This window comes from Antrostomus carolinensis, unplaced genomic scaffold, assembly GCF_000700745.2.
Source record: "Antrostomus carolinensis isolate BGI_N321 unplaced genomic scaffold, ASM70074v2 scaffold7372, whole genome shotgun sequence".
NCBI lineage: Eukaryota > Metazoa > Chordata > Aves > Caprimulgiformes > Caprimulgidae > Antrostomus > Antrostomus carolinensis.
In genome coordinates, this window is record NW_010298870.1 from 15315 (window position 1) to 29788 (window position 14474).

At 40.6% G+C, this 14474-nt stretch overlaps 1 protein-coding gene across 1 annotated transcript in view; it reads left to right on the forward strand.

The window, feature by feature from the left end:
* Window positions 1–1701: 1701 nt before the first annotated feature.
* The window catches only part of MAOB (monoamine oxidase B), a gene marked incomplete at its 5' end in the record, with an annotated part of 30508 nt that continues 17735 nt past the window's right edge, over window positions 1702–14474 (forward strand). Inside the window, 2 exons of the mRNA XM_010162591.1 lie at window positions 1702–1796; window positions 3219–3356. Coding sequence (XP_010160893.1) covers window positions 1702–1796; window positions 3219–3356 — 233 coding nt within the window. The remainder of the gene's footprint in view (window positions 1797–3218; window positions 3357–14474) is intronic.

Sequence of the window (14474 nt, forward strand, 5' to 3'; positions counted from 1 at the left end):
CCATGACTGTTTTCTGTGTTTTGTTCTTCCTTGGTATCCTCTGGTATTTGTGAGTGTAGCCAAGGCCACTGATCCAGCCAGATGTTTTTGCAATATAATTTCCTCAATAAGGAAGTATGGAAAGATCTTTATCAGTGTCTTTACTAGTTTTCTCACTACCACTTATGTGAAAACCTAAGATAAATAAGCCCATGAAGCTAGAAATAAAAGCAGGACAGTATGATCTTTTCATGGAAGCATCATGCTGCTTTTCTGCAGAAAATGTCAAATCCTTTAGATAGACGGGTCTACGCCATTGTCTCTTTTTTACAGATGGGGAAACAAAGAGCTTAAGTGATTCAAACAGCACAGTGCAGCAGATATACTGCAGTGCTGGGAACAGGACCTTCTTCTTCTACTCCCAAGCCACTAGCTGATGACCAGGATGTGCTGTAGCACCTTTAGTAGCTCTTGTTAATATTCTTTCTCTATCCAGGGCTGCTATATTTTCTTCATTATCATTACATTGAGTCCTGCCATGCTAGCTTTGGCCATCTGTTTTTCCTGCCAGTGCTTTTGCCATTTCTTCCATGACTGCCTTATGCTTGGAACAATCTGCTTGGTTGACTCCTTCTCAAAAACTACATGTACTAGGACACAGAGAGGAAGCTGCCTTCTGATGATGACAAGGCAGAGGGCCAGAAAGGGTAGCTAAGTTTTGATGTGCGAGTGTGGCTTCTAGCCTGTTCTGTGCTGAGCTTTATTCAACACATCCTGTTGGTTCAAGAGGATGACATCACCCTCTGGAATATAACTCCTGTCGTCCCACTAGAAATTCACTTACGTGTGACCAAAGAAAGAACCGCAGTTTATAGAAATCTCAGTTTGTGTGCTGAGGTAAAAAGCAGAGGTGGTCTTAAGAAGCTGAGAGTTTGTGGGATGTATTCCCTCCGTATAGTGCACCCTTTCTAGTTCCCTTCATTCCTGTAGTGGCTTGACACACTTGCTGCAGGGCCTGATGCTAATATTTTCCTCTGCAAATATGAGGATTTATGACATCAGAACTAAAATTAGATGTTCCCTCCTGAATTCCCATCGTTCCCTCTCTTGGTGTCTCAGCTCCTAGAATTGCAAGGTGGAAATAAAAGTGTATGAAGAAAATGAATGATGAATGAACAAATTTTTTAGGGTACACTTACCCATATTTTTTCTTCTTGTTGCCACACACAAACACACATTCTGTCTCTTCCGAGTCAAATCGTGTGTTCTTCAGGAGAAGAAACCTGTGACCTGACTGCGTGAGAACTTTGCTAATGTACTTTAAAATGTTTAGAGCTGGAAAGCAGACACTTTTTTTGGTTTGGTTTATGAAAGATGATGTGACTGATGTTAGAAAACAGAAAGCTGTCCTCTCCAAGTTCTCTGCCTGGCTGGTTGACTATCATAACAAGTGCAGGCTTATGCATCAGAAGAGCTGAGCAGGTGGTGCAAAAGGTGCTCAGCACATGTAAAATTTGACCACAAACTGTTTTAAAATGTGGCTTCAGTTCCATTTCATGATTATTGCGTTTTCTAATTCTATCTCACTCCCCTGGCAAACTGTTTGAGTGAAAATTCAGGATTTGGATGGATAGCTATTTAAGTGTTTACATGTCAGGTCACAAAAGCTATAGGGGGCATATACAGAAGTGTCCTTTAATTGTTTTTCTTTTTATCTTTTAGGTCTCTCAGCAGCCAAACTGCTGACTGAGTCAGGCTTGAACGTGGTGCTGCTGGAAGCCAATGACAGGGTTGGTGGAAGAACTTTCACCGTAAGGGTAATTATCTCCAAAGCCATTTATACTACATAAACGTACATATAGTATATGCTATACATATGTGTAATTATACACATGTATGGTATATCTGTGTATATGTACATATAGTATACACATACTACATGGATGTATTTATCTTCCCTGCTAGAGGACCTACTTGAGGGAGTATTTCTAGAGTAGTAGCAGATGGGAAATTTCCTGATACTGTACCAGCAAGAGTGGGCCCCACACTACAAGAAAGACATTGAGGTGCTGGAGAATGTCCAGAGAAGAGCAAGGAAGCTGGTAAAGGGTCTAGAGCACAAGTCTTACAAGGAGCAGCTGAGGGAACTGGGGTTGTTTAGCCTGGAGAAAAGGAGGCTGAGGGGAGACCTTATCGCTCTCTAAAACTACCTGAAAAGAGGGTGTAGTGAGGTGGGTGTAGGTCTCTTCTGCCAAGTAACAAGCAATAGGATAAGAGGAGGCAGCCTCAAGTGGTACCAGGGGAGGTTTAGATTGGATATTAGGAAAAATTTCCTCACCAAGAGGGTTGTCACGCATTGGAACGGGCCGCCCAGGGAAGTGGTTGAGGCACCATCCTGGGACGTAATTAAAAGATATGTAGATGTGGTGCTTAGGGACATGGTTTAGTGGTGGAATGGGCAGTGTTAGATTTTTGGTTGGACTTGATGATCTTAAAGATCTTTTCCAACCAAAATTATTCTATGAAAGACCGGCATGATGGTGGGGACAGAATATTTCCTTGTCATCTGCAGGCTCTGGAGTCATCAGTCCTTTCCTCTGGGAAGGAGAACATTAAGTTTCAAAATCATTTTCTGGGGAGAGACACTGGAGAAATCTCTATTAAAAAAAACCCATAAGGCCAACTGTTCCATGAAGAGCCTTAAGATGAACTGTAACAAGCCCTGTGAAGAGTGAATGGCAGAGGTGGCTGGGAACTAGAACCAGCATGTCTTCACTCCTTTACCTTCTGCCCTACCTTGACCTGGGAGACCCCCCTCCCACTCTGTTCATTAGAAAGTCTTACCTGTGCTACTTCCTAATACAGTCTGCTTTGAACTGGTCATTGCTGAGATGCCTGACTGAGCAAGAACTCCACAGATGTCTCTGACTCTGTCCTTTCGCTGCCTGTCAGGCTCTTTTCTCTCATGTTTGCTAAGGCTGTAATGTAACAACAGGCCAGCTAAGCTGGTTATGAACTCCTTGTCCGAGATTCTCTTGTAATTGCCATACCAGAACTCTACCAAAGAATGGAAGTTTTCCATGGGGAGAGGAATCTTGGCCAAAGTACTCTGGGAGTATTTCACTTAAGAAATTCCTCTGGGTTGCTCTTTTAACTTATGTTCTATTCACAAGGGGCTTATTTTTTATCTTTTTTTTTTTTTGTTTCTTCTCTTTTGTGTGTTGTGTGTGATAAACCAGAATAAGCAAGTTAAATATGTGGACCTTGGAGGAGCTTACGTGGGGCCAACCCAAAATCGTCTCCTGCGGTTATCTAAAGAGTTAGGAATAGAGACATACAAAGTGAATGAAGTTGAGCACCTGATACACCATGTCAAGGTAAGATGCTCTCAAGCGTGCTGCTCTAGACAGGCAAGTTGTAGTGATCTCCTTTCTTGTTGTTTTCCGTCCATGCTACAGTGGAGTGTACCTGTTTAAGTATGCATAATATGAGTTTCTTGGACAAAATTAAGCATATTGGTAATGAAGAACTCATACAAATTACTATATGCGTGGACATCTACATGTGTACCCTGTAGACACATCCTGTTAGCTGATCATAGAATCATAGAATGGTTTGGATTGGAAGGGACCTCAAAGATCATCTAGTTCCAATCCCCCCGCCTTCAGCAGGGACACCCTCCACTAGATCAGGTTGCTCAAAGCCTCATCCAACCTGGTCTTAAACACTTCCAGGGAGGGGGCAGCCACAGCTTCTCTGGGCAACCTGTTCCAGTGTCTGACCACCCTCACAGTGAAAAACTTCTTCCTAATATCTAATCTAAATCTCCCCTCTTTCAGTTTAAACCCATTTCCCCTTGTCTTGTCATTAGTTGCCCTTATGAAAAGTCCCTCCCCAGCTTTCTTATAGGCCCCCTTCCGGTACTGGAAGGCCGCTATGAGATCTCCCCGGAGCCTTCTCTTTTTCAGGCTGAACAGCCCCAACTCTTTCAGCCTGTCTTCATAGGAGAGGTGCTCCAGCCCTCGGATCATCCTGGTGGCCCTTCTCTGGACTTGTTCCAACTGGTCCATGTCTTGGTTCAGGTCTGAGCTCTTAGTTAAAAGCTCTCAAAAAGCTTCACTGTTGTGAACTGAGTAACAGTACAACTGTTACTCTTCTCTACAGATCAGCTCTCATATACACTGCCTAAGGTGTCTGAAAGCCTCTTTCAGAAGTTCTAAAGTATCTTCAGTCAGGCTGAAAGTTTTTCAAGATGGGCTTCCTAAACCAATGACAATTATTATCCTGACTGAAAGAAATGTGAGAGGTTAAGTCTGGTTTTACTGATGGGGAAACTAACATGCAGAGTAGCAAAAGCCATTGTAATAGTAATTGCAAAACTCTCTGGGAGTCAAACATTCTTGTGGAGGCAGATTTAAAGGATCTGTTCACAATCTGAAACAGGACAGCTATGGCAAAGCTGTTAAAAAGCCCACGCATTCTTGGGATTCGTACTCTGCTTTCTCCAAAAGAGCATCCTTTCTCCTTTCCTGATATAGACCAGTGTTGCACTCCCACAGAAGGAAAACCTTCTATGTTAGCCCTGAGGAAATTAACATTGAGTTTCTTTATATGCTTTGGAACAATGACTGGCAAAATATTCGTCAGATAGTAGTTAGTGTTTAATCAAAGGTTAAAGAAAACATTGACAGATTTTAAAACAGCGATATAGGAATTGTTATAAAAAAGAAGTGTGTTCTCAAAGTGATTTGCTGTGGTGACTGTCGACAATTCTGCTGTGGTAGAACTGGTGGGTACATCCACACTGTTCTGTTTTGTGTGCCTCTGGTATCATCCTCAAAGGCAGATTTCCTCTTTGTTCACACTATTTAGCCTTCAGAGTCTCCCCAATAACAATAGGAAGTCATGTCATGAGGGGAGACCTTAGTGGTAGAAGACAATTGACACGGCCAGTCAGGATGACCAGCTCTCAGGACAACCTTGCAAGCATGGGGGCATTCCAAAATGCTACCAGAAGTCACTGAAGCCAAAGCTAAAGCTGACATGTGGACTTGATTTATTGTCAGCAGCTTGGTAAGCCAGACCCCATTCTCTTTTAGGATCTCTAGGAATCAGCTTGTGGGTAGATATTGGTATTACTGTGCCGATTGAAATAACCTTTTGTTTTCCAACAGGCTTTTAGAGTGAGGAAAAGAGAGAATGGCACAAAAGTATAAGTTTTGTCTTTCCCTTGACCACAAGTGTCTTATTGCATGAGTTGCCAGATGTTGTGTGTAGCCTTTTACCATCATCTCTGGATGCTTTTTACCCCAGGGCAGTGAGTGCTGGTGTGAATCAAGGCTCTCGGCTTTCCTCCCTACCCAGCACTGACAGGACTTGCTGGCATTCAGGGACGTACCCGAGGCTGTTGGAGAGGAGCATGCCTTGGCTTTGTCTGTGTGTTGGGCACAGGAAGGGCCTTGAATTAGAACACTAAGGCATTAGGACACAAGTCCAGGGAATCTGTACCGTAGTATGACTTGTATCCAAAAATCCAGAGGTGGAGGAAGCTACTCTGCTCCTGGAGGCATTCAAGCCATCCAAGCCTGGAGATGCAGGGTGCTTGCTACTTTGCTTAATGCCTGCATCTGTGCAAACAGATCTTGGGTGAGCTGTGAGGTAGGCTGAGGTCCTGGACTTGCTCCAGCACTCATGTCTGTGCTAAGACCTACTGGGAGATGCTCATAGATGCCATTATGTATGCTAGGGGCATGAAGCATCCATGACACTTTGATGCAGGCAAGTGTCTTGGTCTGAGTGCTGGCGGGCATATGAGTGATTGGCCACCACGCCTTACACAAAGCCATGGAAAAAGCTGGCCTGGAAGGGACCCTTGGAGGTTCCTACTCCACCCTGGGCTTCGAGCAGTGTCTGCCTCATGGTTAGGTCAGGTTGCTTGGGGCCATTCCCAGTCAAGTGTTGAAAAGCTCCAAGGCGAGGGATCCCATCTGCTAGCTGAGATGCTCCCAAGGCATGCTAAGAGCCTACAGGTTGGATTGAGACAGAGTTTGTAGGCTCAGGTTCTCAACATAGCTGCCTGTAGGAGAGCTCCTGAAGAGAGGAGGGAGAGAAGTGTCTACCAGAACTCCCTGGTAGCCAGGCAGGAGGTAGAGAGAGTGGGTATTCCACAGTCGATAGCTCCTCCTTTGAATCTCCTAATTTCACTCATTTAGAATCTTTTACTTCATTTTTGCTTCTGTGTTTATACAAGTGTGGGAAAGTATTATCATAGCTGAAGAATTACTTGCAGTTAAAGAATTGGAAGATGAGCAGTATATAGTAAACATATGCATTGTTTTGTGGCCAGATCGCTGTAATAATCTTCAGCCTTTTGCATTTCATGTAACTGTAATACGTTCCTTACACATCTCTTACTTGCAGACATGTGGCTTGCCCATGCATTCCCTGAGAATGGACAGTCTTCTTGTGTGCTCCCTGCAATTTAAGTAGTACTCTCATAGCTCACAAATTTGATTCCAAAATATACAAAGGTCTGTTGCCCCTGTGTGAATTTAAATTCACATGCTGACCCAAGCTTTGTGACTGTGGCCAAATCTAATTAAATTCTGGACCACAGAATTCTCTCTGAACCCAGAGAGGTGATGAAACCTAAAGGTTTTAATTCTTCTCTCACTACACAATCAGGCACCACAGTGCATCTTGTAAAATCAGCTGCTGTTTTTACATATACCCAGGGGCAAAATCCAGCCTTTCATAGTTAATTAAATTCATTTTAGAGGCTTTTTACTACAAGTAATATATGCAGTTTCTTTGTACTACAAAATGAAAAGAATGCATTTTGTTGATCTCTGGGTGGGTCTTTGCTAATTAGGCTTTACCAGCTTGATTACGTTATGTGTTTTTTTTCTCCTATAATCTTTTTTAATGTCAGGTTCTGTTGTGAGATTATGTTTGGTCTCGCTTATATTGTATGTGATGTCTTCTCAGCAACTCAAAATTATATTTCTGGCTCTACTTTTTTTTTTTAATTTCCCTCCACTTGTTAAGCTGCCTTTTTCATGGTCTTTGAAAGGAGATTAGGATGTTCTTTTCATTTGTGTAAATACTGGTTCATTAGCCTTAGTAAGAAAATTAGTATAGCTCTGCAAGTAATATTTGGTAGGCAAATTGCTGCTTGAACACTGTTGCTTTTCAAGAGTGTAACTGAAGTTAGGTTCATAAATCCAGATTTAAGAAGCAAAAGCAGCACTATTTGGGAAGTCATTAACTCCTAACAGTGCTCCTATTGGACTGGTGAGCAGATGTAAAATACTTCTTAAAATAAGACAACTTTTCCTTAGCTGCCCAAGAGAGGATTCAGAGCCCTACCTTAGATAGGTAGATTTGCAACTTTTCACTGGTGGTGCTTATTTTCCTCACCAAAGTGACAGCTTTTATCTCTAGAAAACAAACCAAAGTACAGGTAATTTTTACCTTTGCCATGTAACAGTCCCTGGAAGGAAATGTTGAAATATGAAAATATGTCAACTATTGTGAGGGTTTAATTATCAACATATTTCCTTTGTTAATTCAAATTGCACTTCACTTTTGTGCAGTCCCAGTAGCTGTGCAAATTTCTTGCATTTTAAAACACGAATTTATCAAATGTTACTAAATGTAAAACAAGTTCCTTTGCTAAGTAAGGTAACTTTGGAACTGGTTTACTCTAAATCTGTGGAAAGAAACATTTATTTGTATGGCTAATTTGCCAAATTAATCTTTTTAGAACTTGATTCCTTCATATACAGTCAGGATGATCTACCTTTTATCCTACTGTGGTGTCAGCTGAACACCCTCTGTGACAGAGCTTGCTTCTCAAATCTAGTCATTAGCCTGTGGTAGATCCTCCCCACTGTCATTGATGCTCTCTGTCATTTTTTTCCAGGTGTTTTTTCCACCAGAACTTTCTATGGGATAGTGCTGTGATAATTCCTCACATTTCCCCAGATTATAGCATCATTGCTAGAAAGTGACAGTAACATTTATTCCTGTGTTGTCTCAGTGCAGACTGTGGATAGTGCTAACAGCTGGCTTAGGTAGCTGGCTATTTTGACAGTGTATTGCAGCTGAAACATTCCTCCTGTGGTGGTAATTGAATTAAGTCCTGCTAATTGTTTCCTTAGCAGGCTTGTCATTACGTGCATCTAGGAGGGTCTTTCAGGTTAAAATGCTGGATGAAACATGAAGCATCCTCTCCCTACTCACTGGGCAGCGAGTTGCCGATTACTTCATTGCCTCGGTTAGGTACCCTGTAAAAGAATGGAGCTTTCCCATACCCATTCATCAGCCAGCAGCACTGGCTAGAGGTGTCCAAAGGCATGTCATGCCCTCTTCAAGTTTAGCACAACTTTAATATACAATCAGCATCTCTGGGGAAAATGCTAATGTGAATTCAGTCTGCAGCACGTCACTGAAGGTGAGTATTTAGTCTTATACATGCAACACTTTTAACTAGGACCACAAATCTGCACTAATGTTAGCAGGTTACATACTGATCTACAATAGATCTGCAGAAAAAAATCTTACAGCCCTCTTGGGTGTCTTTCATTTTCAGGACTATTGTGCTTATTAAAATGCAGTTTGCTGTGGTCTTGTTCATGAATAAAAAATGTGATGGTCCTTGTTGCATTGGGATTTAATTAGCAGCTGGGTAAGTGACTGCTGTATCCAAAGTAATAGAATCTATTGGTGTTTCTTCTGTGATATCAGTGATATATGCTCTGAAGCTAAGCAGTATGATTTATTTAAGCTTTTGACCTGCTTCTCTGCAAATCTAAGGGCAGTATCTCCTAGTCTGTAGTATGTAGCGTAACAGCTTAAATGGATTTTTGAATGACTAGATAAAAGTGCTTTCATTTTTCTTTGTATATCTTAATTAGAGTGCAGTCAGAGAATGAAAATGAGGCTGTCAGTTAACATCAGTTTTAGTGAGGCAAAATGGCATCACATCTTTTGTTTTTTTCCCCTTTTTGCTGACAATTTGTAAGCAAGAACTTGGGGAACTAAGAGGAATACATCTGAAGCTTTAAGAAGCTGGGTATCTGGTGTCTTGGAAAGGAAGCCAAGTAAATTCAAAGATGCTTAAATTACTACAAGGCACTGGTAGTTTCATGTGTCATTACTGGAATGCAGATCTAGGTTATTTTACCTCTTCACTAGATACAAGGATGCAAGCATTCCTGTCACAAAACACCATGTTATTAATCACACTTGCTGGTAGCCTCAAAAGTGAGTCTGGGGATTGAATAGGCTGAGGTTGGTGAAAGCATCTTTCAGACTCCAACAAAGGATATCTTCCATGATGTGAAGGAAGAGCAGTCATTGGCAGGAGTATAGGAAAGAAAGGCTGGTCTTGTTTCAGTCTCATTGGACCTGCCCTGTAAATAAAGGGGCATCTTCCCTTTTTTGTGCCAGCCACCTGGCAGTAAATGCAAGAAGGAAGTTTGCAATTAGGCCTTTTTAATTAAAAAATGGATAATATTTGTATTACAGCAGCCTAAAAGAATCAAGATTATGTACAGCAAATCTGCAGTGATCTCTGTCAAAGGGGACTGTAAAGCAAGGTCTTGCAAGGGATGTTTATTGATCAAGAAGACTGACTGGAAGAATGGCAGATGTGAGCTAATAGTAGCATGAGGATGAAAGGAGTAAGAAAAATGAACTAGTAATAAAGTATACATTTCTTAATTAATTCTGAATGGAAAGATACTTCTTCAGTCTTAGCCCTCCAGACCCTAGGGTCTGTTCCCTGGCAGATGAGGAAAAGGAGCTGTGCTGCCACCTAGCTTATTTAATTCAGGCTGCTGGGAGAAAAGCTTCAATTCCATCTGATTGTAAGAACTGATTTTTGTTTCCCTTGAGATGCTACTTGAGCTCTACAGAAAAACTGAATTAGAGAAATGTGTATTTCATACACAAACAGCTTGTTGAGCATACTGGGTTTCACACACCTGTAAAATTTTATGTAAGTTTTCATTTTTTTCAGGTAAGAAATTTAATAACCTGGAGTATCTCAGAAACAAAGCTAGTGAGCTAATGTTACTATCTCCTTTAAAGACAGTGTTCTAGTTGTGAGAGCGCATGTGTGCCCTGTGTGCTTGGTTATGGTATGTGGGAAGAGCTCATTTGATAGCTTTCTCCCAGATGAAACTCCTCTTTTCTCCTGTTTAATTTATTTTTGCCCATTCTGCTTTTGGAAGGGGAAGTTTTTTTGGTTTTGTTTTTGTTTTTTTTTTAAGACTAATTCTAGAAATACTGGAAAATTTTCTATTGTTTTTATCCACTTTGGCAGGTTTATTTCAGGTGTTGAAAGCCACACACAGGCCTGGTTTAAAACAGTATTTGAAAATCACAGTCCCTATGAATCTGTGCTTCATAAAACACCCTAACATTTTTGTAAAGCTGGTTTTTTTGTGTCTGAAAACAAAAAAAAAAAGTCCTGTTCTAGTTGGAAGGAGACTTAGTTAACTCTTTTCTAAGCTGGTTGGAAGAGAGAGTTATATTTGGTTTTAAATTCAGGGTAGAACCTCAGTTTCCCTTTCTAAATCGCTTCAGCAGTGTTGTTTTTCTCTTTCTGCCTTTTTACAGGTAAGAGAAGTATTCCAACAATTGTATGAGTGATGTTGTGGCAGAGTGCAGAAGATGTACTTTATTTCTATAATATGGCAGAAACCTATTGTTCCCCATTAGCTCCTTTTCTTTTCAGGATGCATGTTTCAAGCCAACGTGGCTGGCTGTTCTACACTTAAAATGGAATTACTTTTGCTGACCCAATTTAACAGAACACTCTGGCATCCACAGCTGATGATCTCAAATTAAATATTGAAAGATATTTGGAGGATATTTTGGTGTGTCTTAATATTGTAGTTTTGCACCATTAGTTATTCAGATTTTTTTGTTCTGTGTTTATATTTTCTAACCTATGTATCTTTTTACCTTTGGGATATCTGTCAGTATAGTAGCCAGCTGAGCGTATGAGCCCCTGAACCATCTCTCAAAGAAAGGAACTTCAATGAAGCTTAACACTGTTACAGTTTTCTAAGTAGGCCTGTATACCTCTCTCTGCTTGGTCCAGCTAGTTGCCATATTTAAATAAGAATGATAATTATACAAGAGTCCTAAAGACACATATTGTTAGTTCCTATGGATTAAAAAAAAACCAAAACCAAAGAACACCTCCCACAAACCAAACTGAAAGGACGCTTTTCCACAGGGCAGTAGATGAGAACTGAGTATCTGAGACAGGTACAGAGTTACAGCCTGAGGTGCTGCTTCGCTATTTCTCATTTTCCTTCTCACAACTTCACATTTTACTGTTTCTGTGCTTTATATTAACGATTTTACTAGGATTTTAAGTTGGGAGAACAAGGTGTGTGTGAGGTACCAGTGCTGTGAATCAGCAGAGGGCACTACGTGCCTATAAACCCGTGTAACTGTGACTTAACGTGCAGAGTGACGTCTTGGTGAAGTTAGCATCAGTTACTCCAAGGTTTAGACAATTTAGCTGAGGCAATATTGGTGCTCATTCAATGATGCAGAGAATGCACCACACCATCTCATTTTTTCTGATGAAAGCTGACTATATTTATAAGATGTTTGCACTGTACTATAAAAAAAATACATGGATTATTCGCACTAGGGGTTTTAATACTGCATCCCATACAGACACTACCTGGGTACATAACGTTTAGGGGAGCATGAGGTTGTCTTGTGCCTGCAAAAGCAAACTTTCTCCCAAGATCCCCCTCAGTGTTGAGACACTGATGATATTTCCTGGCAGAGTGTGCCCTTTCTTGGCCAACCATTCACTCACTCTCACCCTCCCAGGAGGAAGTGTGTGGCATCCAGTCCCTATGCCCTCCCAGCTGCTGGGGTTGATACTCAAGGGGCTGCTGATATTCGGCTGCCATGCTGTGTTTTTTTTCCCCTGTAATAACCCACTTCTTATGTCAGCTATTTGACCTGAAACAGAGCTGATTTATGCAGAGTTTATTTCTATAGTACTTATATTACATGGGTCCAGTGTAACTAAGCCAAACATTGGTTGACGTGTAACAGATGGATGAAAATATCTACTGGAAATGGTAATATTTGTGACAAATGCTGCATTTCTCATTTCCCTGACTGTTTATTCCTGAGACAGCTGGGCTGCATGAATTTCCTCCCTATAGTTTCAGCTTCTTCATTATGCTTTAGCCCATACTGCAGCAACAGCCTTTGTAAGCAGCAAGTGACCCATACGATAGCAGCTAGACCACCAATTGCTGATGCTGATGTTCTGCTTTTGGAAGCATTGCAAGTGGCATCATGAAGCAGTTTCTAAAAAAATGCATATGCCTGTATGCAATACCACTAAGACCTAAAAAAAACAAGGGCAAGAAATACTTTTGAGCATTCTAATACTGCTGTTGAAATATGTCAAATGATCAGAAGGGGTGATTATTATTGCTGTTTTTTTACTGCTCTGGTTTAGATATAAAAGCATTTGAAAATGAAATGTTTTGTACATCTTGGGGCATATTTTTTGTCTGTATCTTGGGTTTTTTTTTTTTTTTTTTAGAGATTATACAGCACCAGGAGGTATGGAGAATGCTATTCCCAGCATTATGATAGAAATAGGCAAATTTTGCCTAAACATCAATAAGATTGTTCTTTTTGCAAAAGTGCAAATTCATCAGAAGTAGAGCTGAAATGTTTCTGTTTGTTGGAAACTACTCAGAGTTATATGTAGTCTTTCTTTTGTGCTGCCATTTTTTTTTTTTCTGTGTAGAGCCTAGTCTTGCAGTTTCTTCTCAAACAAAAATCTAATTGACAGCTCCTGCAGTTTTGTCTGTGTAGGAAATAAGGATCAGGCCTTAGGTAATGTCTTAGAACCTCTTGAAAGTAACTTTCACAGAAGACTCCTTCACTTTTATGACTGTTTTTATTTTCCCAGGTTGAAGTTTGTTCTTGTGCTTTATGAAACTTGTCACCCCAGATTTCTGCTCAAGAGACATACCCAAGATTTCCCTTTCAGCAGTTCAAATGCAGTGAAATAGAAGACTACTAAAACAAAGATATATTATGTATGTCTCTTAGCTGTGCGCTCATAACGAAGCACCACAGGGAATTCATAAGGCTTGAGTTAACTCAGAGGGGATAACTCAGTTAGGATTGCCTCTGGCAGAGCAGGAAGCTCAGAACAAAATCAATAATTGAAATAACCCATTCAGATGCTGTCCTGGTTTTCTTGAGCACAGCAGTGTACATGTTTCATAAATCTAAATCTGGGAAATGCTAGGTACTTAAAACCACACTGATACACTCTCTCTGGAATACCTGCATGGTGTTTACACTAGTGAAGGGTGGCTCCAGTGTTCAGAAGAAGGCACTGACTTCTTGCTGGCATAGCAGTTAGTTATGGAATTTTAATGTGCCCAAAAAGGCTAAAAGGTAGTTACCAGTGTGGTTCAGATGTTACTGACTGGAACAGGAAGGTAGTCAGTCTGAGAGCTTTTGCTGCTCTTCTGTAGCCTTTTGTCAGCAGAGTATGAAGATGTGCTCCAGTTCAAATTAATTTCATGTAAGGGATTCCATAATAGTATGCAAAAGTTCATGTCAAGACCAAATGCTTCTGATGAAACAAACTTGCTGAGTTAATCTCCCTCATCTACAGGGATATGTTTTCCTGATTCCAGTTAAATGTATTTTCATATGGTTGAGCACGAGAGTGGTAGAAATGCACTTTTGTTCCATGCTGAATTAAAAACAAAAAAAACCCAACAAAAAACCCCACAAACCCTCCATTTTTTGGTGTATTTTCGAACATGTGCTCTAATGTCCAGTCTTAAGTTGGAAATGCTCAAGTTTTCAACCTTGGAACCTCTGGCTCATGAAGTGACTGGAAATCTGCTGTGGTGATGATAAAACTACTGGTTGAAAACTTCTTAAAATTTCATGCTTTGACATTTTACAAACCAGAATCTCTCCACAAAAGCACTGCAAAATGAAATTGTTGTGTTTCAGGTACTGCTTCATAAGTCCATATGCTGAAGAACTAATTCCTTTCTTCCCACAGTTCACTTTCACTTTCTTCCTAACTTTTATTACCTTGGTGTTTCTGACTAGGTGAAAAGACAGTTTCTTCTTTATTTTCTCTAACATGGTGGGGTTTTTTTATAAACTGCCTTTCTCTTTTTCTTTTCCTTACATTTAATTTTTGGCCTTACTGCTTTATAAGTATCTCTCGCTTTGAATTAGAATTCGTCAAAGTTACTAGCCAGCAAGGTTATATCTCACTTGGTTATTTCTGGACCAAGTTTTGGTTTTGAGTCTTTCAGGATCCTTTTGTGCCCTTTTACTTTCTCTTCTGGTGCTTTCAAACACCTGCAGATTTGAATAATGTGCTCTCTGTCCCTTCTTTCACATTATTAATAAAGAGGCTAAATCAAATCACACCTGAGAGTTAAGTAAGTGGT